Genomic DNA, 26,061 nt, shown 5'->3' with positions numbered 1-26,061 from the left:
ATGATGGGAGGCAGAGGCAGGAGGAGGCTTCAAGGACCTGTCGTGTGCAGCAGCCAACAATAAAGATCCTATTCTCCAAAAAGGTGGAGCATGAGGACTGACACCCAAGGTTGACCTCTGACCTCCACTCATGCTCAAGTGCAAGTGCAAGCATACTCATACATACACGATAAAAAAAGAACATGCAAGTCAAACAGAGTCATGGAGAAATTAGGTGACATGGGCCAGCACTGATACCACTTAGTACCACTTAGGTATATGGAAGCAGATATAGGAATGGCGGTACCAAGCTGTTTCAGCTTGGTGAGAATACATAACCAGACCCTTCATTCTCATCCTGGCCATTTTTTTCTTCTCTCCTGCTAGGAACAGCTTCTTTGGCGCTCTTTAAAAAGTTTACTTCCACCGAGCAGTGGTGGCTCATACCTTTAATCCCAGCACTTGGGAGGCAGAGACAGGCGGATTTCTGAGATCAAGGCCAGCCTGGTCTACAGAGTTCCAAGATAGCCAGAGCTACACAGAGAAACTCTGTCTCGAAAAAACAAAAACAAAAACAAACAAAAAGAGTTTACTTCCCAGAAAGTTTACTTTCTGTCCACAGAAAACTGCAGCCAGGTAAGACATGGAAAGTCAGAGAGAGTTGTTCCTGGAAACTCTCATATATCTTCAAAGAGAAACAATAATTTAAATTAAATCTGAATGTAGACATTTGAGTAGACGAGAAGACTCCAGTAAACCACTCACTGTACTCCCCTTCCTCCCCCCCCCCCCCCCCCCCACACACACACTGTAGCCACTCCTGCTGCATGGTTCTCTGCCTTGCAGGGGAGATATGGAGACTGGAGCTTTACTGCCAGTCTCCCAGCTGCGCATGCCATTCATGTAGCCACTCAGGGGTCCCAGACATTGCAAGTGGCCTGTTCTCTGAAGCCTGTGCCTTAGGTGTAGTTCCTAGCCCATCTGTAGCATAGGCCCTGGGAGAGTGCCAGACACAGGACTCCAGCTGCATCCAGACTTCCTGAGTATTTGTAAGTCAAGAAGACTCCCAGGTGTCTCCTCTACAAAGCTCAGTGCAGGCGGTCCCTTGCTGCACTTCCCCACTAGAGCGCCTCCTTACATCACTGGGTCAAGAATAGAAGACTCATCAGCTTCCCACATGGAGACCGCAGCACTCTGCTTCCCTAGCACCTTCTGGTAAAACCAGATGGTCATGTGAGAGAATGCTTGCTCTTTTAGACAGATACCAAGTCCTCAAGAACCAGGTTCATATATACAGTTGTCTGTCTGTCTGCCTGTGGAATTCCAGGGCCATTCTCATCTCAAATCTGGGCATGCTCTATTCCCTGGTATAAGACAGTTACATTATTAACCTGCGATTTTTGGACATCCTTCCCTAGGCATGAAATGATATATTAGTATCTGATACAATCTATTTGTGGGGTCAGTAGGCACTATCCCATATGATATGTATGTATGATATGATAAGTATGCATTCAGTACACATGCAATCTCCCCCATATTTTTGATCCAAAGGTTGTTGAATTTTCAGATACAGCGGTTACACTGTTTTCAAAAGGCAAAGAAATATACAGCTTTTGTTAGGATATAGAAGTACCCCAAAGGATGCCCCCCCGAGGCTATAAAGCTGTCTAATATCTATACTGGCAAGACCCTGAGTGACTTATCTAAAGGCTAATTTATATTCACTCTCCCTAGATTGTTCAGGGACAGAGGTTTGGGAGATTTTCAAAATGTCAAAAATGGCTGAAGATATAAACGTTCTAGAAAGTTCATCTATGTGCAGCAATGCTGCCTCCCACCCCGAATGCTACCAGAAACGTGAGCTTGCTGGTCTCCTCAGAATCTGGTGACCTCCCTCCCCCCCTTTGCCAATCCTTCCTCAGCCCAACTATTTTTGGTGGTCCCTGCCATCAGGAGATAAAAGAACACAGGAGTCAAAGCTGGTTTTTTTTTTTTTTTTAACTTTTTTTTTTTTTTTTGGTTTGTTTTTAAAGAAACTGCTTACATCATCAGAGAGAAACAATAATTTACCATGCAGTTTCTGTATGTACAAAACCTAGGCCACAGAGATCCAGTTTCATTTATATTCTATGTACAGTATCTTCCTCATACAGCCGTCATCTGTTAAGTTAGAACCCGGGAGGGCACGGGATCGACTGTCACCACAATCACTCCTATACAAAGACAAACTATGTACAGACACCAGGAAGCAACTGGAGAAAGCAACCTGTTTAGGGAGGAACAGACTTATGGGAGGAAGAAGTCACCAAAGGTGACACCTGCCCACTGGCTGTGCACAGGGAGAACCTGGAATCCCATTCATCGAAGCGACACACCGCGATGCTCACTCCAAAAGTACAAATACATGTTCATAAGCAGGAGAAAAAGAAACTCAGAGGTCTCCTCACACTGACCATTGAGCAGTTTGGTTTCTCTACTGGCAGAAAGGCTCATGTTCTAAAAACCTGGCAGGGCCGTGAGGGGGTCTGGGGAATGAAGTGATCAGGTTTTTGGAAAAGCCAGTTTATGGCATGCTTTTCTGTCAGGGAAGTGGACTGAGATGGGGGTTCAGTAATGCCTGATTTTGAGAGAAAAACCTAAAGTCTGACACATTTTGTTTTCTCTCTTTTTGCTAACCCGAACTCCACAGTGCTCAGATGGGACTGTATAGGCTTAAGATGAACTCACTTGAGAACTGCTGCTTTCCCAGAAAGGGATGTTTAAGCCATCTCACTTACCTTTTATTCCCCCCTGCCCCCACCTAATTAATGTCAAATTGTCAACTTTGGAAACAATTCAAGTCACTCCAGTTGTCCTAACAAAGTGGGGAAAACGTGGTTATAGCTCCCTGAAGACTGAGTCCAGGTTTTCAGAAGGAGAGCGGAAGTACCATCCAGCTGCAGAGGCTGCTGAGCCTGAGTAAGAACCACTTACCCATCCCCAAAGGTGATGACCTTTTAGGAGCATGTGAGGCATATCCCTAACTCTGAGCAAGTGACTTCTGCAAAAGGGTACCCTGAAGGAAGTGATGTGGACATTCTGTCCAATTTCTTCCATATGTAAAGAGGAGGGCATCTCAGGGCATGCTGGCGGCTAACAATGAAGGCTGCTGGCTAGCAGCAGAGAGTAGGTGAGTTTGGGATTTCTGTTCCCTGGCAATCAAAAGGGCCCTAGAACCAAGGCCAGCAGGGAAGCCACGGGCCTTTGTGAGAGGAGTTCCTTAGGACTCTTCCTGGCTGGGGAAGGTCTGTCAGGCCAGGCCACCACAGCAGCCTAAAGCACAGCTGCTAATTAGAAGAAGTACAGACCTCAGGCCTGGCCAGGCAGGGAGCTCCACCCAGAACATGTGCCTATCCTTCACCCTAGGGAAGTTCAAGGAAAGATTTCTTCATCTTTCCTCCTACCATGTACACATTCAAAAGTCAGTAAGCCTTTTGGGAAGACTGTGTTTACAGCCATCCATGCTAAAGTCCCCACCACATTTTCCCTGAATACCTCTCTGAACATACAAATAATAATAATAATAATAATAATAATAATAATAATAATAATAATAATAATAATAATGATAGAAAGACCCAGTCATGGTGTTGTCTTTGGTCTGGACAGAGGTGTGCTCCATCCAGATGGTACCAGAAGAGCATCAGTAGCGCATGGCACTACCTGTAGGGCTGATCTAAGCTTTCCTTTAAGCTCTGGTTCCTGGGTTAGCAACTGACCATGGAGCCATTAACGCTCCAGAGGATTGAATGGCCTCACTTAGGCGGTATCCTAAGAGTAACATGGTCCCAACTGGTTTGACAAGGTGATAACTCTTTTGTGGTTGGCCAGGCTGGCCAGCTGGCATCTTTCTAAGTGCCAGGTGTGTGTCAGGGAGTAAGCCATCACCTAGTGACTCTGAAAGCTGGACACACCACAGGGGTTGTGGCAGAAACTTTGCACCCAAGGGTCTGTGATCTTAGTTAGGAAGAAAACCAGTGCTGCAAAAGACTTCCTTAGGGTTTAGGGTGCCCTTTCCTCAGTGTACACCCAACCCTTGGGGTGGCTGGAGGCATATTCTGAGAGAGAGAGAGAGGACAGGGTCTCTCTGGGTAAGTGGGGCAGTAAGGGACACCACAGATAGTCATGGCTGGCAAAGTTTTGCCCAGTGCTAGCCCTGCTGAGATGTGGATCTCTCTGCAGAAACTCTTCAGTGCATAAACAGAAGAGTGGAAGGCTCTGGAATGGCAGTGGGATATTGGTCCCCCGCACTGGCCTCCATGCATTGGTACTCAGAAGCTATCAACAGCCAAGCCACATCACCACTGTCCCAGGTGTGTTACAGGGCCAAAGAAAAATGAGGGCCATGGGATTTATGACCCTAGCCCCCTGGTCAGTTCATCCTTGTGAATATCACAGGGAACCTTGGCAAGGGCATTTAAGCATTAGATCACCCATGGCCCTGGGCTTTGCGAACATAAACTGGTCAATGAATGAGAACTGAGCAGATGGCCACTATCCCTACCAGAGTCTTCCAGAAGGCAGTTCAGTTTGGGACGGGGGAGGGGCTTTAAAGTAGATGCTCAGGGTTAGCCTCCTATGCCCACAGCACACATGCTTATGATCAAAGTGCCAGCATAGACTCCCCCAAGACAAAGCTGAAGAGAAAGCATGTGTGTATACACATGTTCGTGTGTGTGTATATGTGTGTGTGAGGTGGGGGACTGAGAGGTCATCACCCCCTTCCCAGCATCCCCCTCTTAAGGGTCCACAAAGTAGATACCCCATCTGGAGCCCATGTGTCTGGCCGAGTCTAGAAGGGCAGCTGGATTATGACTTTCACCTAGCCATTCCCAAACCAAGCCCTTGGCTTCTTTGGACTCAGGCAACAGTCCCTTGTGAGGAAGGGGTTCACCGAAGACTGAACCAATGTGGTGCTTGCTGGGTCTGGATGGAGGGGATGAGGCTGTTTCTGGACAATCCTCAGGTCGGTCCCTGATGGGGGCCAGGACACCTTTCTGTAGCAGAAGGGGTGCCAGCAGCTCTGAGGAGTGCTCGCCATGGTGTTCTTGCACACAGAATCCCAATTGTGTTTCCTTTCTCTTCTTCTTCTTCTTCTTCTTCTTCTTCTTCTTCTTCTTCTTCTTCTTCTTCTTCTTCTTCTTCTTCTTCTTCTTCTTCTTCTTCTCCTTCTTCTTTTTTCTTTTCTTTCTTTCTTTTTTCTTTTTTTTAAAAAAAAGGCAGTTCGGATTTACATGGTAACGGGGAAGTGGACAGACGCCAGCACTTATGGTTCTTAAAAATTTATGTTTTGAAGACAGCAGAGCACTGAAGAGTAATCCCACTGTTAAGGTCGATGAAACCTGGGAAACAAGGAACTTTGTCAAGGCCCAGGAATGTCAGAGGCCCAGAACCCACAACAGTGTCTTCCCATTCTCAGGTACCCGGGCTGTGACAGTGATGTTCTGGTGTGACCTCCCACCCTTGACACAAACACAGCGGGGCACCCCAAGCCCTCGAACTCCATAGAGCTCATCTAGAAACCTAAGAGGGTTTAGTTTGGAGTCTTTGGACATCCAAACTGGGTGGTTGCACTGGAACTCCTGAATGACAGCAAGATGGAGGCCCTAACCCTGTGTCTGAGTTGGGCAGTAGGTACATTGATAAGCCCTGTTTCTGCACGTGTTCTCCAAAGGGGTGATTAGAAAAGCCAGCAGCTTAGTCACTAAGTCAGCATGCACACATCCCTTGTAGCTATTTCCTTCAGTGGCTCATTTTTCCCAAGTGACATTAGACAGGACTGCTTGGTAGAAGAGCACAGAATGGCAGAATGCTCTTGAGTGGTTCCCATGTGCTGCCTTGGTATTCTGTCCAGGCTTGGTCTCTGCCGACTGTATGTTGGCAGCACCCTTATCTCTCTGGATTCAGGTTTTTTTGTTTTTGTTTTTGTTTTTTTTTTTAATAAAAATTCACTTTGGGGTCATCCAACACTTGTCAGAGATTATTTTTGAGTGAACTAAAAAGCAGAAGGTGACTTTTGTTTGGCCTGGGCCTTTAACATTCTTAACATTTTTGGCCCAAGACTTTTTTTTTTTCTTCCAACCTCTTTTGTTTTGTTTTTGTTATGTTACAGTCTCACTGTGGAGCCCTGGCTGTCCTGGAACTCACTCTGTAGACCAGGCTGGCCTCGAACTCAGAAACCCGCCTGCCTCTGCCTCCCAAGTGCTGGGATTAAAGGGGTGCGCCACCACAAACTTGACTGAGATCTATCTACCTCTTCCTCCCAGTGCTGGAACTAATAATGTGTGCCCCCTGGCCCCTAGGCGCACCGCTCTCATTTTATTAACTTAAAAGTAGACCTTGATGTCCATCTCTGTCTTATCTTCTCCCACCTTAGCCACAAAACCACTTAGTAATCCAGGACAAAAGATCATTTACTTGAAAGTATATATTGACACCTGCAAGGCTAGCACCCCAAAAGACTGAGGCAGGAGGATTGCTGTAAGTCCTGGCCAGTCTGAGCTATGTAGTGAGAACCAGGTCAGCTGTGTCTTAAACAAAAATGAAATAAGTCAAAAAACAAACATTGTCATGTGTTGCTGGGACATACAAGCCGGATCCCATCAGTACTAACCTGGTTAAGTGTCTACTTAACTCGTGGACTTCCATTTCGGTACTTTTAAACTCATTGAGTTCCTTCCGAATGGCAGCCTGGAAGAATAGCAGCTGGTCAGCATGCTGAAGAGGTGGGAGCGCCTCCCTCTTTGTCATGTCTAACAGTATTTTTGTTCTTCCACACAACTATATATAGTGGATACAGAAAATTTGTCACCTGGGGTGTTCTTTCAAAGTTTTCAGGACTTCCCTTCTTTGGGGACACCATGAGGGTCTAATGGACCTGGCCATGCTTTATGAGGGTCTCTGTACCCTATGCACCCTGTGGTACTACAGATGCCCCACACATGACTTTGATGTCACCTCCCTTTTGCAATTCTCCCATTGGGTGCCTGGGAAGGTGTCGTTATCACAGAGAGCCAGTGAGAAGACTGTAGGCTCATGTTAAGAATGGTTCTGTACCTAGTCCTGTGTTATTCTGTCTTTCTGGGCACATTTCCCTGACATGCTATGGGCTGAATTGAAGAATCTTGGATCAAACCTGTATTTCTCAAAGCCACCATATGGAGTGGTGGTGGGGCCTTTCAGGAGTAATTGTCAGAGGACAGGGTCAGTTAAAGGAGGCTACAAAGTAAGAGTACTTCCTATGTTTTTTCTCTGGCATATGTCCTTCCCCCTGATTTATGTCCCATTATGTAGCAGAGTGAGCTTCTCACCATGTGAGGCTGCCTGACCTTGGGTTTTCTGGATTCCAGAGTCTTTAAATGACCTTTCTGTATAAAATTATGAAGCCTCAAATGTTCTGTTACAGCACTAGCAAATAGACCAAGATACTGTCCTTCCTCCGCCCGGGAAGTAGGCACACTGTTATGTCTGTTCTGTGTTTCCAAGTGAAGAACAGACTGGGAGGCTTTGCAACAGGTCACCTGGATGGCTCCTGTGAGCAGCTTAGAGGATGTAGCACTTTTAGGGTGGGGCTGAGGCAGGGCTCCTGTTCTCCTTGCAGAGAAAGCCTACTTTCCTTTCTCATGGCCTCTGCTTACTTTGTCTGCAGCGGTGAGGCGGGTCCATGGCTTGTCTGCCCTTCGGTCATAGTCTTGGGCATCTGCCACCTCCACATAGTCACTGAATCGGATAAGGATCTTTCTCTCCCGGAGTTCTTCCACCGTGGGCCTTTGGCTGAGCTGCAAGGGAGGGAGAAAAGTGGGGCCCAGTCAACAGAGGACTTTAGACCATGGTTCCATGTGTGAATTTGTAGGTGTGGAAAATGAGTCCAGGAAGACAACTGAGGTGTTATACAGCAAGATGGGGTGAGAGTAGAACCCAGAGTGACCAGCTTTGGGATTCTGGGGGCTTCATAATCCCTTTCAACTACCCAACAGACTATCCTTTATCAGTCTGCTGTCTTGGCCTGATAAGAAGCCTGGCTGTCTGTGTAGCTGTGGGTGCCTGCTATGGGTTTTCTCTGTCTGTCCTTCACCAGTGGGAGACAGGCACCTTAAGCAAGGATGCTCTCTAAACTTGGATTGGAGAGTCCACATCTCTGTCTTAAATTAAGTGCAGTCTGCAGAATGGGTTTATAACACATTATATGTATATGTACACATACACATACCTACTACATGTGTATGTATATATATATATGTGTATGTATATACATATATATATATGTATATACATACACACAAACATACATATATGCCTGTGTGTTTTAGGCACACAGACAAGCATTTGCAAATAGTAGCAGCCTCTGGGATGAGGGGATGGGATATGTTGATTTAGGAGTTTTGAGGGTTTCTTCCAGAAGGTCAGCTGTAAGGTTGGTGAGCCAACACAGAGCTGAGCGATGCCACATTTATACCATGGAGAATGAGCTTTGTGAGGAAGGAGGAAAGAAATCATGTTTATATAGCTGCCTCCTGACATTCCCCTCTGAGCACCTTTCCTCTGTCCTTTAACGACAGAAAGCTGACATTTCTATTATCTTTCCCTGTCACAGGCTTATTTCTTCTGGAGCCACATGGCCAACTGCTCCCTTTACGATGCTGTCAACTCACGTTCAACCAATGTTATTTAAAAACAATTTTTTCCTAGACTGTTGACTGCTATTAATAGAAGAGGCAGTCAGATAAAGTCTTACAGCTCTGGTCTATAAAACAAACAACAAATCCCAGTTACTCTGGCCATTCTGCTGCCATGCAGTTCTCTGCCTGATGCCCTTGGCTGGAGCTGGAATGTTCTGGCCTGCTGCAGCCATGGCACAGTGAGATGACGGCCTGCTGCCATTAACCAGAGAGATGCCTGGTGGTTAGAGCAAGGGTGAGCCTGAGCAGGCCTGTGGCTGCCTCATGGCTAGGGGAGGAAGCTCCAGGGAGGCCCTGTGATGATGGAACTGGCTCATGTCTAGACCCTGGTAGTGTTTTTACTCTGTCCTGAAGCACCAGGGTTTTTTTGAGGGCTTCACACTTTGGCATGCATGTTGCTTGTCACGGGAAAAACAGTTTCCTAAGCTGTGTGGCCAAGATTGCTAGAAATTAAAATGATGCCCATCTTGGCATCAACATGTTCTCTTTGAAATATGAGAGCTGACATAATTTGTACTACAGTTAAAACAACCACCACCATCACCACACACTAGGCTAGCTGGGTAGGGTGCTTCACACCTTCAATCTCAGCACAGGAGCTTAAGGCAAGAGGATCTAACACTCAAGGCCAGCCTGGGCTACGTGGGGAATTCAGGGCTAGTTTGTGCTACCATAGCAAGAATCTATCTGACACCCCCTCCTCCGCCCACCACCTCAAAAAAAGCAAATGAATAAATAAACTGGTCTGGTTTTTACTAGCTGCCTGTCTATCAGCAGAATCTAAGAGACCAGGGGACATGCTGGTAGAAGTCCTCAAGGATGGGGCACTTTCTATGCACCAATCCTGTGCCACTGTCATGGTCTATCAAATAAGCATGGTATCATGCTTATGTTCTGGGAGGGGACACGTATGGACAGCACAGATTGTTGTCTTGGGGTCTTGGGAGGTATGTGAATCTGATACTAGCCAGACTCTTCCAGAACTCTCTTCAATGAGCATAATAACCTTCCACACCCAAAGCCCCAGGTCCTAGATACCGAGGAGACAATCTTTGTGAGTAGAGTCCATTTTTCTGAGAAAGTTGGATTGGGAGAAGGGAGAAGAAGCGGCATTTATGTAAATGGTGCCAGCAGTATCACATGCAATCACAAAATGTGAAAAAAAAAAAAGTGCCAGTTAACTGAGACCCAAATTCCACAGAAATACAACCCAAATCCCAAGTGTACCCCTTCCCTTCCAACCTATCTGTTTCTCCCATCATGCATACATGCATGCTTTCACTGAGAGAGCTGCCCTATCTGGGGGAGTTGTGGTGGGATGGACCCCAGGGCTTGCTCATGGTAGGTGAACACTCTGACACTGTGCTACATCTCCAGCGCAATTCTATTTTGGGGGGCAGGGAGACAGGCATTTATTTTTAGCATATAATTTTTTATGTCTTCAATTTGGTTACAGAAAATGACTTGGTCTGTGGTATCAACACCAGCTCCTAGGTTTTATTTTTATTTACTTTTTCACTAGTGTATTAAAATTCAATAGAATTTTATTAAAGAAACCTGAGGGCTGAGGCTATAAGCCGTCACCAGCTCTGGCATCTGGTTTTGGTATGATAAAAGCTCAAGGAAGAGCCTTTGCCCAGAGCCAGGGTAAGCTATGTATTTTCCCCCTGCAGGTGAGTACAACATTCGCAGACCCAGATAAATATGACACCGCCTTCCAGATTCCCTCTGTGTCCTGGAACATTCATCCCTGCCCTCTAGGTCACTATTTGACTCCTCATGGAAGCCTCTGAGGACTGGAAATGCTGGAATTATGAGACAATTGTCCTTGTGTGTGTGTGTGGGGGGTGTGAATAGGCGGACGGGGGAGACAATGACAGTGATTGAAAAATCTATGGGCTGTTAGTGGGTAAGGCTTCAGGTGTCATCATCCTGGGAACAGAAGTGTGGGAAGCAAAACCCCTGCCCCTCCATTACTGTGTTATGCAGTTATAGTCAAAGTCTTGTCTGTGATAACATACAACCTTTACTTAAGAGATAAGAATTGGATTGCTGTCTTTCATTCCTTTTTCTTTTCTATTTTCTGTTTTCTTCCTTCCTTCCTTCCTTCCTTCCTTCCTTCCTTCCTTCCTTCCTCTCTCTCTCTCTCTCTCTCTCTTTCTTTCTTTCTTTCTGAGATAAGGTCTTACTGTGTAGCCCAGGTTGGCCTGAAACTTGTTATTATGCCCCAGGCTAACCTCAAACTCACAGCAATGCCCTTGCCTCAGACTTCCAGAGTGGAGAAGAGGCACGAGCTGCCATGCCCACCTGATGTCTGAGTAATTTGTCATAAATACCTTTTAGCAAGGGGTTTGGTTTCAGTGATCAGTTCCAATGAACTCGAAGAAAACTGGATTTGAGCTGTTTTCTCAGTGTCTTTGACTTTCTGTCACAGAAATGAGGGGTTCATCCTTTTTTTTTTCATTTGCTATTATTTCAAGGACACACTTATCCCCTCCCTCACCCCCACCCCTTACCCAGGCTCACTAGTGAATGCACCTTTCCCCCAAAGATGTGTGGGTGGGGATGGGGCAGAACAACTGTCCAAAGTGAGGCCATTCAGCTCCTATTCTCATCCCCTCCGTGCTCCAGCCAGCCACCCCACCATCCAGGACCTTGTTTATCTTACTTTAATTAGTTTGACATTTGGCTTGCCACCAGTGTTTGGGATGATTTTGGTGGGAGAGGATGTTGAGGAACCTGAATTACCTCCTGAATGAGTGGTGTGGCCTCTCAGGACCTTAGAATCTCGTCCTTCATGTAATGTTTCCAGGGAAGAGGAGTTCCTAATGAGCATCTTTAGAATTCATTTTAATGGGTCTCTTCACCATCTTTAAGACTGAGTACCCTTTTTTCAAGATGGCCACCGCAGGGGGCTGATTGAAAACACTTCATGCAGACAGAGGGAGTGTTATATCCTGTGTGCCATCAATTAATTCAACTTCTAACAGGACCCAAGAATAGTTTCACGTTTATTATTCAAGTTTTTTTTTTTTCTCAAAAGGCCACTCATCTTTTGGAAGTTCTGTGGGTTTATATGGCATGGCAATAATAGCCTCTATGGGGGGGGGTTAAAATGTAGCAAAAACCCCAGCTGTAAGGAGTTTTAAGTGCTTTCCAAACATCTTAACTAAATGGATCAGTACTTTTGGTGTTTTCCTGATCCAGTATTTCCAATTGAATTTAGCAGAAGAAAGTCAAATAGTTTTCCAATTTCAACAGGCAGTACTGGGGTGATGGGGAAAGTCACAGTGTCCTTAAACCATAGCAAAGACAGTATTGTATTTAAGCTACCATTTTAAACATTTTGGGGGACAAAATAGTCTACAGCTCATTATGTGTAGCTCAGGCTGGCCCTAAACCTGAGGTAATCTCAGCCTGAGTGCTGAGATCATAGGCATGAGTCATCATGTCCATATTGTACTACTAAATCTCTCTCTCTCTCTCTCTTCTGTCTGTCTGTCTGTCTGTCTGTCTTTCTCTCCTCTCTCTCTCTTTCTCTCCTCTCTCTCTTTCTTTCTATTTCTTCTTTCTTGAGACAGGGTTGCACTATGTAGCTCTCATTGACCTAGAACTCACTTTGGCTGGCCTGGAACTCACAGAAACCTGCCTGCTTCTGCCTCCTAAGTGTTGGGACTAAAGGCATGTATGTGCCACACTATTCCTTTTCAATCTTATATTTGGTTGAACTACTAATTTTTATAATGAGCTTCCAATGGTGTGGTAGAGTTAAAATATACAAATCTATTTTTTAAGATTATTTATTTATTTTTAATCTTATATTTAGTTGAACTACTAATTTTTATAATGAGTTTCCAATGGTATGGTGGAGTTAAAATACACAAATCTATTTTTTAAGATTTTTTTTTTTTTACTTATATATACATATGGGTGTATTGTCTGCAGATGTGTCTGTATATTATGTGTTCCTGGTGCCAACTGATGCCTAAAGAGTTGGATACCCTGAGACTGAGTTATAGGTGAGTTGACCATTATCCCCAAGAAAGGTGTGAGAGAGTCTGAGAGCTGTGGTCAAGGGCCTTCAGAGTCCTTAAGGCTACTAGAAGCCAAGGTATGGCGAGCAGCTTTGGGGAAGGGGGGCCAGCTTACCTTTCGAGTCAGCCTCCTCTTGATTTCCCGCTTCTCCTCCTGCTCTTCTTGTTCATTCCGAGCTGAAAATAAATGGAAGATGCCTCTGACTGTAGTGCATGAAATAGCCCACACCCAGGCTCTGGTCAAAGCTCTCAGATCCCATCCAGCAGTTATCCTTATACTTGAAGGGTCCTGGCTCCATTTTCCTGCATCCTTTTAGGTTGGTAAGGACTGAGTGGAGTGACTTTTTTTTTTTTTAACACTATTGTTCTCTTTATGTCTCCAGGGGCTTGGGTCCCAGGCAGGGATGCTGGGATGAGCAATATGATGACTATAAGCCAAGGAGGTATGCTTGAGAAGTGTGAGAATGCTATTGGCAGTGACAGACATTTGGGGGAGGATCAAGGACACCTTCCTTGAAAAAGGTGTAGACTTGGTGCCTGCCCTTTAGAGCTTCTAAGAGGCTGAAACGGCTCGTTGTGTGTGGCCCTAGAGTCTGGAGCCCTGTAGCGCAGGAGAGAAGGCATGCCTAGACCTGCTTGCTGCGGGAATGACACAGGGCAGAGGCAGGAGCAACCTGAAAGCTGCTTGTCCTGACTTCAGAACTCTTTACCTTGCACAAGCCTTGATTCCATTAATTCTTTAAATCTTCCAAGAAGTCCACAGAACATGTGTGAGGCCAGAGTGTGGTCTGTACTTGCCTGTATTTGGACTTGGAAGCGGTGTCTTAGGAGCACACTTCAGAGACCAAATGTTCGCAGATTAATATATGGGCAACTGGCCTGCCTGAGTTTAAAGAGCTTGTAGTAAGGGTCCAGGGAAGAGAGTAGGAAGAAGGGCAGAAACCTTGGGCCTTTTCTCTGTCTGAGCTAACCGAGTGATGATAAGCAGACCACCATTTACCTTGTGGGCCTTGGAAGGGTTCCTTGGTCTCTGTGGAGACAGAGTCATCAAATGGTACCATCTGATTTGAAAAATACCACCAGCTAGTGTCACAGAGGCCATGAGCTCCTTACCCATGGGGGCTTAGGAGAGTATCAGCAAAGGTAAACTATGGGTTGATTTAAGCACAATGTCCATTAAGCTTGCCTGGGATTCCTGCATTCCCATTTTGTAATCATGGCTGTCAAGTAATGTTTCTGCAACTTCATTGTTTTGTTGGAATCCTGTTGCAGCTTCTAAAGGTCTCAGGATAGCGTGGTCTTTCAAAGAAAAACATCTTAGTGCATAGAAATTGAGTAAATTGAGTATCAAATTACTGTCGATAGTCCCATATTCCCCTCTTGCCACCCTAAGAAGTCAACAACGGACAGTTATAGCCAGCTGTAAACAAGGTGGCCATGGCTTTTCTGCCAACAAATGTTGGCAATTCAGAATAGGACTAAGGGCCATGAGTGAACCCCCAGGGTATATGATCTTGTGTCCCCACTTGCCTGTAGGCATCGGGACCTTGTATGGACAGCCACAGGAAGTACCTAGTCTTCCTGTGGAATGGGCCATGAGAGCCCCCCCACCCATGAGAGCCTCCCCACCCCCCACAGTGCCTGTACCTACCACTAATGTCCCTTCCTCTGGATTTAACCACCCTATTTTCTTCCCAGAGTTTCCTTAAAAAGACACGAACACATTTCTCTCAGCTAAAAACCTCTATTAGCCATTACTATCTTAGTATGGAATAACCTATCACAGATAAATTGGGAAGCAGATAGCAAGACCCAGAAGAAGGGAAATCCAAAGACTGACATCTAAAAAAAAAAAAAAAATGTAAATCACTCTGTGTTAAAATCTGGGAAACTAGCCAGCCATTAACATCTTAGCATGAATCAATCTATCGGAGACTTAATTTGGAGGCAGACTACAGGCAGTTATATGGGGAGGTGGGGTTGGGTGGAAAGGAAGGATAGAAGAAAGGTAGCCTTGTAGTCTGTCCTAGAGGAAGCATGGGCACCATTATTGAAACTTAGAGACCACATAGGCTACCATTCTGGGTTTCCAAATGAAGTCATGAAAGTGCCAGGGAGTGAAGCCACCTGCCAACCGTGACACGGCTCACCAGTCAAATAGTTCAGACCTTTGGTTTTTCCTGCTGTCACCAGTTGTTTCAGGCTGGTCTTCCTTCTCATTACAGGGTCTGACCTCACTCCTGATCTACAGGCCCCTTCCCAGCCATGGGGGTGGGTGTTCTGTGCCAAAGATGACACAGAGCAGGAACCTTCATCTCTTAAGTAGGTTCTTAGACCCTCAGAAGGGCGGGTCATAAACTATCACCTATGGTGTCCATACCATTAACTCAGAGTCATTTACAAACCTAGTGTCATGAATTCTCAGGCAGAGGATACCAAGGTAATCCCACTAGGCAACTGAGAAAAAAGGCCAGGAAAGTCCAGTGATGTCATCGTCATGGTGCCCACTCCCATAATTCATTATGTGCTCAGATGCACATGGGGCCCCATTGGCTACTGAACAAAGAGAGAGCTTGCTTAGGAGGCTGGGAAGGGTGGGGCTGCAGACCAAGCCCGGCCTCTGTCCAGCTTGTCTTCCAGTTCAAAGCCCAGAAGATAAGTTGTAGAACTGATTATTAGGGGAATATTTGCAAATACCTCTTGACATTTCTTATATAACAATTAAGTAGGTGCAGGGTGTGGTGACATATGCAACTCCAGAACCTGGGAGGTAGAAAGCAGGGGATGGGGGTTCAAAATCATCCTTGGATGTATACCAAGTTTAAGGCCAAGCCTGGACTACAGGAGATAGACAGAAAACCAAAACTAGAACCAAGAAGACAAAAACAAAACAACTCTCTCCAAAATAGGAACAAGACCAACAAACCCCGACTCAAGTAGAGTAAATAATAAACCCAGAAAACAAATCTAGAAAGATAAAGGACCGGCATGCAGGGAAAACAGGTACATCTCTAAAAGGTTTTGAAATGGAGAGATGGTCAGTCTGTTTTAATTTGGTTAAGCAGTGCCTGAATTTGTAGCTATTTGATACCGGGAAAGGCAGAGAAATTTGATAAAACACGGTAACAATCACACAAATTCCCCTGTTAGTCTCTCTGTGCTGTTAGAATCAAGGAATCTACGATATAACAAAAGCATCAAACTAACAAGCAAACAGTGCCAGGCTGGCTTTGATCTTTTGGGATCTGTGACTAGAGGTGGGGAGCCGGGTGTGAGATGGGGGAATCCTCTCTCCCTAAGCCTCCCTGCTGAGGAGGTTAACTATTTGTAGAAACCGGAGCCAGGGCCAGAGGTGAGCAGCCTAGGCTCAGGGCTCAGGGGTCAGAGCTAGCGACAGCTGGGAGGGGTGGAGGCAGCCCTCAGCATTGCGGAGGTGTGGAGGAAACAGGATTACCTGATCCCTGATTTGAGGAGTCAGATTTCCCTTCCCTCTTTTTCTCTTGTCATCAACAATAGAAACTATGTCTGCATGGGGCAAAAAGGAAACAGTCCAAAGACCAGGACTTTGTCAACCGTAGCAATCTCTGACAAAGTTGTATGCTATTTATTGTATAGCAAAAAATACCTTTAGAAACGTTTGCTTTGAGACAGGGTCTAGCTATATAGCCTAGGCTGACTAGAACTCAGTCTGCCAGCTTTCCACAGTCTTCGACTGCTGGGATTTTGGGTATGTGGCACCACACTCTGGCAAACTTAGAAACTTTGAAGGGCACTCACAGGTTTTAAAATAAATTAGGGCTAGTGAAACGATTCAGTGGGTAAAGGTGCTTGCCACTAAACCTGACAACCCACCTTTGATCCCCTGGAGTCACTTGGTTGGAGGGAGAGAATTACTCCTGTAAGTTATCTTCTGATTCCTCCCACCCCTCCGCCCTCTGCCCATGAGTGCTATGGGTATACATCCTCCCTATCAATCAAATAAATTAATACAAGAGAAGAAAACTGACACACAACAGAACCCCAGACACCTCTCTGTTTTGTAAGGATCGCTCCAAACCTCGGAAAACTGTTAACTGTTCCCAGGCAAAATGCAAACATCCTCCCTCAGCAAATCACTGAATGCCAGCCAGGTCACAAGACCATCGGGAGGAGGGGTAGAAAGCACAATCAGAAACAAAATCATCTAAGTGTTATTTTATCCAGTCACCTAGAACAACGACTAACGTGACTGCATGCATGTTCGTGTACACACACAGGCATGCACACACACACACACACACTACTTGTGCACGCACACATGCGAGCGCACACACACATTTGTAAGATACTTTCTAATATCTAATTTTCTTCTGGAGAGAAATTAGAATGGTTTTTGGGGAACTAGGAAACGGCCCCAGAAATGATATGACCAAACATATCATTTATTGGTTGTGACAAGAAAATTGGCTAAGGACAGCAGCAAGGGTACGGAGGGTGTGGTTTTGACTGATGAAAGTTGAACATCTGTGGCTAAACTGAGGCATATTGGGGGTCCGTGGAAGGCCGGTTTCTTTCATTACTTTGTATTTTAAAATTGTTTTAGTACCAAGTAGATTCTCTGGACAAACTCAAGAATGCTCAGTGTCCTGAGCTGAATAAGGGACCCGCTTTCCCCCTGTCCACAGCCTCTGCACAGCCAGCTTTCCCTGAATGAGAGCATCATGTAAGCATGCCACTGGCCAAGCCAGTCTTAGGAGGACCAGATGAACGTTCGCTCAGTAATGCTTTCTCCCACTGTGAAGCTGGTGCGTAGGAGACTGAGGGGTTTCACCAACAGCAGCCCCTTGGTTTCCGGTCCTTATTTTTAAAGTCCTCTTACACTAGACATCAAAGCCAAGTCACTGTTTTAAAGCCAGTTTGGGTCCTAAAGGTGACTCCAGTTCTTCTTATAAGTCACCCTTTTCTGGTATAAGTCAGCCTCAGTTTGATTCATAGCTTTTCTCTTAGCTCAGGGTGGGCTCTGGCTTCAGCCTGGGAAGTTCCTACCCTACATCGGGGAAGCCGGTGGTATAGATCGTCCCCAGCTATGAAGAGTGCTCATCCTTGGTGTCTCATAGGAGACTTCCTGCAGGAGAGTTTTTCAGAGCTTCCATGGACCCTGGGAGAGACCTGATGAGCCACTACACACCCAGGAAGGCTGCCCTGAGGGTCTGGTCACCCTTGGTTTAACCAACTTACGCTTCAGAATGTTCCTCTGCTCCAGTTCCTCTGCAGTTGGTCTCTGGCTCAGCCGCCTACGGAAAAAATCCAAGAAAAGTTTTTGGACCATGTCATATCCTTCTGGGGCCAGTGATCTCCACGGCCCTAACAGCTACATCAGGCAGGGTCAGCAGCTGGAGTCCTCTGTCCATTCTGCGTTCTGAGACACTGACTCCCTGCCGGTGCCTCCTCGGTGCCTCAGTTTCAAGGCCCAGGAAGGGCACCCTGCGTCCGGTCACGCAAAGCTGCCCTCCCTCCCTCCCTCTGCAGGCCCCTCCCCAGCCCTGTTCCTCCAGTGCCCCCAGGCCAGGAGACCGAAACTTAGCCTAGGCCTTTCCTCTTCACAGAAGTCCCTTTCTTTCCTTGTAGCCTATTGACTGCAGGGCTGCGTGGCCTCTTGCCTTTCCCTCTCGGCCTCAGGACTACCGCCTGCTTCTTGCTACCTTTGTGCACACCCAGAGCACAGAGGCTAGTGGCCTGGAGGGCATGCAAGAGAGGGTGTCTGTCTACAGAGAACAATGGCTACTCTTCTTCCTGTCTCCACCCATCTCCACCAGAGCCTTATTAGACATGGAATGCCAGATGAACAGGCACAGAAATGACTCTTATTACCAGGCACATAATTAAGTCATAGAGAACGCAGCATCATTTCAGGGGGCAGGAAATTCTGGTGGTGCCATGCAGAGAAGCAGGGACAGACACAGGTGACAAGTAGTGCCAGAAGTTGCTAGAGAAGGGGAATGGCTTTCAAGGAGGGAACTGCATCCTTGGACATTTCCATAAAGTCCCAAGAGGGTAGACACCACCCAGAGTGGATGCCCACGGGGAAAGGGGACATTTGTATTTTTCAACCTTTTGACAGTCCCTGACCAACTCTGCAGTTATTCAGCATCTGTGTTTTGCCCACTAGGTACTGACAAGGTATGTGTGGGATGAGTTTAGTGGAAGGGACTCTAGTCTCCTCAGAGTCCTCTCCTGGAACACAATGGGTAGAAAGGCACACATTCTTAAGCGAACATTTGGACTCCCCAAACTTCTGAAAATAAGATCTATAGTCGGCAAGATGTTTACAGCATGAAATCTAGAGAGATCTGGGATGTGAGAAAAGTCAGAACGATCAAGATGGAGCTGCTTTGGCCATGCCCTAGCGACAAGCCTCAACCAATTAAGTCGAGTCTAGCTTCTATGGACACTGCAAAAATTACAACTGCATACAAAGGAACCACAGATGTCTGTAAGGATGCCTGCCCAGCTGTGTATTCAATGTTAGACCAGACAGGCTTGCTATTTATTCTTATAGTAGCTAGAGCTTATTATTTGTTTAATGCATATCAAGCAATGCTCACTTTTGCTTTTGATCTTTCCCCTTCCTTGATTTTCTGGAATGCTCATAACTTAACATGCATGCTCTCGTTGTAGTGTTCTGCTCTTCCCAGGCAAATACATTATTGTTTGGTGTCTCTGATTGTTATCCAGGTTGAAAAGTGAAACTATAAAGTCCACGGAGCTCCACATATAAGTATTTCAAATTTGAGTCTTGTTATTGCGAAGCTGATGGCACCTTGAAACCGTTGGAAACTATTCCAAAGTGTTCTAAAGTTTGTAAGAATATCTTCACATTTATTATTCTTTTTGCTCTGTAAAACATTTCTGTAACATACTTTGAAATAGATATCGTCTCTGATCCCCTTTCCTACCTAGGATTACCTGAATCCCCTGGGGCTTCTGATATTCCAAATGAGTCCCTTCAGATTACATCTGACTTTATATGCTAAAGAAATGGGCTAGTGTGGGTCCTCTAGGTAGCCTCTGGAGGGGACGGACCCTTGGAAATCTCATGTGGTTGAAGGGTCAAGGCTCTCAGAAACGTGAACAATGAGACCTGATGAGCTTCCAAGTTGCTGAACTCCTGGAGGAAGCGTCTAATCCTTAAATGACCCATCTCTCCAGAGAGCTGTGCACCCAGATCCCATTTTTCTTTTCATTATCAACTGGTCAATTTAGGTACAGTGTTTCTGAGTTCTGTAAGCCATTCTAGAAAACTAATCAGATACATGCACCAAAGAAATAAAATGTAGCAAAAGGATTGCTTATAGAGATAATGTTTGATGTTTTTCAAGGCTTACTCAAAGAAGACAGGTAAAAACAACAGATGGCCCTTGGCTACTTAGGGCCAAAATGCTTGTGACCTTTGTGTTAAGTTTGTCAGAATTTGTCTTTCACCCCTAAACCTGAACAATACACCCCAGAAAACCACCTTACACTTTCAGTAACAGACAGGAAGTTCTTAAAGAGAAATATGTAAACCAGTTCTATGCTTAAATTTTAAACTATGTTTAATCTTTTAACTGGCTGCAAATGATATCCTTTTTGGAAACCCACAGTATTGTATATATAACCCTTGGGGAAACCTCTCTTTTTTCTCTCTTTTCATTCACTGTGTTTCTCTCTTCTCTGCGCATGCTCTCTCTTTCTCTCTTCCTACCACCCCCCCACACTCACTGTACATGCACATACACAAACACACACAGAGAGACATATACAGACACACACACACACATACACATAAACATACCCAGACTTATAGATATACACACAAACACACACATAGACACATAGACTCACAGACACACAAGCACACAAACAGACACATAGACACACACAGACAGATGCACACAAAACACACAGACACACACATACTCACAGACACACACAGACTCACAGATACACAGACAACCCCCCCTTACACAAACATGTGCCCTTAAATATAACATCTAATTTCTACTTAACACGCTGACTTCACTGTACTCAGGCTCATTTTGAAATTCTTTCCTGTAGAAAGAAGCAGCTTCCTTGAGTGGAGGCCTTGAGAGGAATCCCCTCTGGCTTTTGACTGAATTTTTCCAATACTCCCGAGAGATATGGGTCACACACTAAGAAACATGGATGGGGATAGGAATGGGAACAGCACTTTTTTTTTTCTCAGTTTTTTGACTCTATTTCCTGGTTCCTACAACAATACAGTCTCCCTTGCAGTTCTCACTCTTGTCAAGACTGTTTCTCAGAAGCGCATGCTGTGTATATAACTGTAATGGTGAATATTGACTGTCCATTTGCTAGGAGATGAGAAGGGTTCTCTAGGTTAGATTAGCCTCTGGGTACACCTGTGAGGGATTAGCTAATTAGGATAATCGAAGTAGGAAGATCCACCTTAGCTGTGGGTGGTACCACTCCTTGGATTGGGGTCTTGGATTGAAATTTAAAAGTCTACCTTGTCTTTCTCCAGTCTGAAGATTTTATCAACAAAGGACCGTAAGAAAAATAATCAAATTAATGCAAGCTTTCCTATTGGTGTGAAGAGACTCCAAAAATTAAAACAAAACCCAACTTTCCACTTCCCCCAAGAAAACCCCAATGGCAGGAAGAGATGGCAGGAAGACGCTTTAAATAATAAAGACCAGGGAATACCAGCTTTCTGAGTCACAGCTTCTCCCTGAAAAGGTGATAAAACCCTGTAGGCTCTGACTCAAAGAGGATGGTTATGCAGCACAGAGCTCAGGAGCACTCTTTGCCAGAAGAGCATCAGGGCCACACTTCTCACCAGCATTTGCAGCTGCTGCTCCTTGGGAGAGCCTTGCTTCTCAGGTCTGGATCCTGGAAGCTGTGCCTGCATCCCAGCACTAGAGGAAGGCCATCACATTTCAGTCAGACGGAAAGAAGAAATATGGAGGAAGCCAAGGAGACAACAGAGGCAAGGTCTTCCCTCCTAGGACGGAACTGGCGGCTTTTCCTAGTGCTGCTGCTACAATAAAATACCGGAGGCTGGGTATTTTATAAAAGAGAAGAAGTTTACTTAGCTCTAGAGGCTGAAAGCATAGATCACATGATTCCTTAGGAAGGCTGGGAATGTATATGTGGACAAGATCACATGTAGAATCAGGAAGCTAGGGAAATTTAAAGACCAGAAAGTGTTCTTTTTGAAAGAACTTAATCTTGTGGGAACTGATTAAGGTCCCAGGAGAACTTTTGTCCCTATGCCTGGGTCCTAATGACATTCCACTAGGCTCCAACATTTAAAGGTCCCACTGCCACCCAACATGGCCACATGGACCTTCTAGCACACAAACCAATCTCTAGGGGACAGAGGTGAGTCATTTCCAACTCAAAGCAATGAGAGGTTAAGCAAATGGAGATAGCATAGTGGGGTCAGGGAGAAGTGCTGAGTTCCATCTCCTTCCTCTATGGGTTCCATAGGGGCTGAGTTCTATCTGGTCTCTGTCAACACCAACTCTCTGGTCTCTAAGTCAGCATGGAAAACACAATTTACTCCCAACTATTTGACACAGATTCATCCATCCTGATGTTGCCACACACTCTTTGGTCTCGTGTACCATGCCTGACTTCAACTTCTGTCAGTATGCTGGGGACTCCAAATTCTAACCTACCTGTCACACAGAGTTCCTACCTTCTTCCAATTGTCTACCTGTACCAGATTGCTTACTACATTTAAAGGGCCCTCACCTCTACTCTCTCTGGATAAACTGCTCTCCATAAAGTCTTACATCTCATCTCCAGGGAGCCGTCCACTCAGGACCCAGAATCACTCTCCCTGAGCATTACCTGCAATGGCCACCTTGTTTACTGCCATCAGGATTAGGATCTCAAGCTGGCAAATTATATAGATGTTTACTTAGCTCACAGTCCTGAGGTATTCCATCAGCAGCATCTATTCAGCCTCTGTTGGGTCATGGGATATGTGCAGGGCATGACGTGCCCAGACAGAGAAAATTGCTAACTTCAGGCTTTCTTCCTCCTATAAAGCCACTTACATCCTCATGGAAGACCACTCTGATGGCCTCATCTAGTCTTAATTACTGCCAAAGGCAGCATCTCCAAATGCCTCTAGCATATGACTTTGGAGATTCAGTTTGGGCATGAGTTTTGGAGACGAAAACAATAGCCAGTCAAGCACCAATCCTTCACCCTCCATCTCTCTTCCTGTTGCCAGACCAATTCTATCTCCCTTAGCCCAGATGTGATGGTTCTCCTAAGGAAGGAAATCTGAGAGCATCATTCCCTGCTCAACTGCTATGCCTGCTTCCACATGACCCATAGGACAGAGTTAATGAGGTTCTGTAAGAGGTTCGTGATCTGGCCACTGGCTGAAACTCTCACCTTCCCATCCTTATGCATAAACACCTGTATTGGCTGGGTTGTGTGTCAGTTTGACCCAAGCTAGAGTTATCACAGAGAAAGGAGACTCCCTTGAGGAAATGCCTCCATGAGATCCAGCTGTAAGGCATTTCTCAATTAGTAATCAAGAATGGGAGGGCTCATTGTGGGTAGTGCCATTTCTGGGCTGGTAGTCCTGGGTTCTATAAGAAAGCAAGCTGAGCAAGCCAGTAAGCAGCACCCCTCCATGGCCTCTGCATCAGCTCCTGCTTCCTGATCTGCTTGAGTTCCAGTCATGATTTCCTTTGGTGATGAACAGCAATATGCAAGTGTAAGCTGAATAAACCTTTTCCTCCCCAACTTGCTTCTTGGTCATGATGTTTGTCCAGAAATAGAAATGCTGACTAAGACAGCACCCTCTTGGCTCTTTTCAGAATTTCCTTTCTTAGAAAGAAAGCCGCCTTTGCTTTTCTCCTTGTCTGTGTAATTAGTGATGATCCCTAACATAAAGCAGTACCTCATGTTCACTAGCCTTCTGGCTAAGATGTCTCTATTATGTCCTGCACTTGCTGCTTGCTATGGCTTCTTGTCATTGCCTGCCTTATCCTCTGGCCCCTAGAATCTAATCTCTGTGTGCCAGGGGCCATATGTGCATTATTCACTACCATGCCTGGCTTCCTAGACAGAGATGAGCTGCTCCAGAGAGCACCCCACACGACCTCACCTCCTACCTAGAAGAGCCCTGTGCTTACAATTTGATGCTTTGCTTCCACTTGGAATTTAAGATACACTTGTGAACATATGTGTGTTCATGCACTCATCTATTTGGTGCAAGGGACCAAATATATGCCTTGTGCAGGTTAAGTATGTACTGTACCACTGAGCCACCCCTCTAGTCCCAATCATATTATTTATGCATTTAACTTATGTTTCTATGAGTATGAGTAGTTTGTCTGGAAGTGTGTGGGCCATGTACAGTAGAGTAGTCATGGGAGCCAGAAGAGAGCACCAGAACCTCTGGGCTGGAGTTCATAGGTGTTAGTGAGCCACCATGTGAGTACTGGGAACCAAACCTAGGTTCTCAGTAAGAGCAGCCAGCTCTCACTTGCTGAGCCACACCTCTCACCCTCCAGCCCTCATTTTAAAATAAGCAATTTCCCATTTATTCCCTATGGCATTTGTGAAGCCCTATGTCCCTAACTACAGACACGTAATGCTTGTGAGGTAAAGGGATGCTGCTCCCTGACCATATCTTGAACCTTCCCTCTTTCCTAGTTCTTTCCGTAAGAAAAACAAATGTGCTCTTCTTTAGAAAACAGCAACTATCATAGAAGTTGTCCTCACCTAGCTCCTCTAGCTCCCACTACCTGCTTGCTCTCGGCTGCCTGAGGCCTCCTGAAAGGGTCAGCCAGAATTGAGGCCACCATACCCCTCTGCCATGCTGATTCTCAAGGATGGGTGATTTTGCCTCCTAGGCCACATACCTTAAAGTTATTTCTGGTTGCCATGATTGGCAGCAACTCTTGGCATCTAGTAGGAGAAGGCCAAACTGCTGTTAAATATCCCACAAGGAACTGGTAAGCCCACTCACAAAGTCACCCACTCCAATGCACGGCAGCCCCCAGTGCTGAGAAACATGCTCAGCTGCAGATCTTAACTGAATGCAAGGGTCTTGAAAATGTGGCCACGGCAAAAGGTTTCTGAAAATGCAATGATCAGAAACATTGGAAATCAAATGTGTAGCCAGGTGGTGGTGGAGTGAATCTTTAATCCCAGAGGCAGAGGCAGAGGGGCAGAGGGGCAGAGGCGCAGAGGGGCAGAGGGGCAGAGGGGCAGAGGGGCAGAGGGGCAGAGGGGCAGAGGGGCAGAGGGGCAGAGAGGCAGAGAGAAGCAGGCGAATCTCTGAGTTTGAGGCCAGCCTGGTCCAGGCCAGCCAGGGTTACACAGAGAAATTCCTATGTCTCAAAAAACAAACAAACGACCATCAGATGTGTAATGAACATCCTCAAGGTGTCTCTGGCAGTGTCCACACCTGGTGGTCCTGCATCACCACTGCAACCTTAGCTCTGAACACACATACTATACACACCTCAACTGTCTGTGCATCTTGCCATACCTCAACACTAACAACCACTGCCTGAAACACTTTGGCTTAGAATTGGCCCTATGGCACGCCGTGAGGGGCAGTGTCTTTTTATAACACACATGAAGCTTTCTGGCCTTATAGAAACAGTGTTTCCTTGCAGAGAATAAAGCTTTCAATATTTTCCCGTCACCACTCCTTGCATGTAAACAGCAAGTCACTACATCTCTGGTTTTTATTGTATCAGACAGACAAGCACACCCATCTTATTAGTATGCAAATTTGACTCCCTTTAAATAAGTGGTAAATTATATGCACGCTGAAGGATTGTTTTGAAATACATTTCCTTATGATTACCAATACATTCTTTGTGTACTGATTGCAAATACCAATATACCCGGGGTTGCATACAAGTTTTTTGGGGTGAAAAGGCATCAGGATGGAAACCTTGAAAAGACCCAGTCTATTGAATCAGCTTGTAGTGAGGTCATTGTTGACTTTACCACCTTGTCCTATGGCCTTACTCTCCCCATGTCTCTCTCACGTGACACCTCTGACCAGAGGCTCTTGTGTAGCTACTCTCCTCCCCCAGCCTCCAGAAGACTCCAGCCTTCCACCTCTTAATTCCTGCTCTTCCCCAGGCTGCAGGCAAGATGGCATCTTCTCCTTCAAGGGCAGAGCTGTGCACACCCATGAGCTGCTCGGGTTTTCTGATCACAGACAGAGCCTGAATAAACTGCTGTTTCTTCCTAGGTCTTACTCTGTCCCTCTCTGTGCAACGGAGCAAAGCACTTTGGCAGTCTTGATCAGACATTAGGGAGAGGAGGAAGAGCTT

The 26,061-nt window shown here is 45.8% G+C and overlaps 1 protein-coding gene across 7 annotated transcripts in view; it reads right to left on the bottom strand.

Moving 5' to 3' along the window:
* Window positions 1-4,676: 4,676 nt before the first annotated feature.
* The window catches only part of Phactr1 (phosphatase and actin regulator 1), a 469,538-nt gene continuing 448,153 nt past the window's right edge, over window positions 4,677-26,061 (bottom strand). For all 7 annotated transcript variants that reach the window (XM_031358161.1, XM_031358165.1, XM_031358160.1 and 4 more), the window contains 5 exons: window positions 17,951-18,006; window positions 12,849-12,910; window positions 7,659-7,799; window positions 6,635-6,711; window positions 4,677-5,363 (listed from right to left, as the gene is read on the bottom strand). In XM_031358161.1, coding sequence (XP_031214021.1) covers window positions 5,348-5,363; window positions 6,635-6,711; window positions 7,659-7,799; window positions 12,849-12,910; window positions 17,951-18,006 — 352 coding nt within the window. In that variant the 3' untranslated portion in view covers window positions 4,677-5,347. The remainder of the gene's footprint in view (window positions 5,364-6,634; window positions 6,712-7,658; window positions 7,800-12,848; window positions 12,911-17,950; window positions 18,007-26,061) is intronic.

This window comes from Mastomys coucha, unplaced genomic scaffold (genome assembly GCF_008632895.1).
Source record: "Mastomys coucha isolate ucsf_1 unplaced genomic scaffold, UCSF_Mcou_1 pScaffold7, whole genome shotgun sequence".
NCBI classification, from domain to species: Eukaryota; Metazoa; Chordata; class Mammalia; order Rodentia; family Muridae; genus Mastomys; species Mastomys coucha.
The sequence above is the reverse complement of the archived record's forward strand: the minus strand, read 5'-3'. Positions and strand labels throughout refer to the sequence as shown.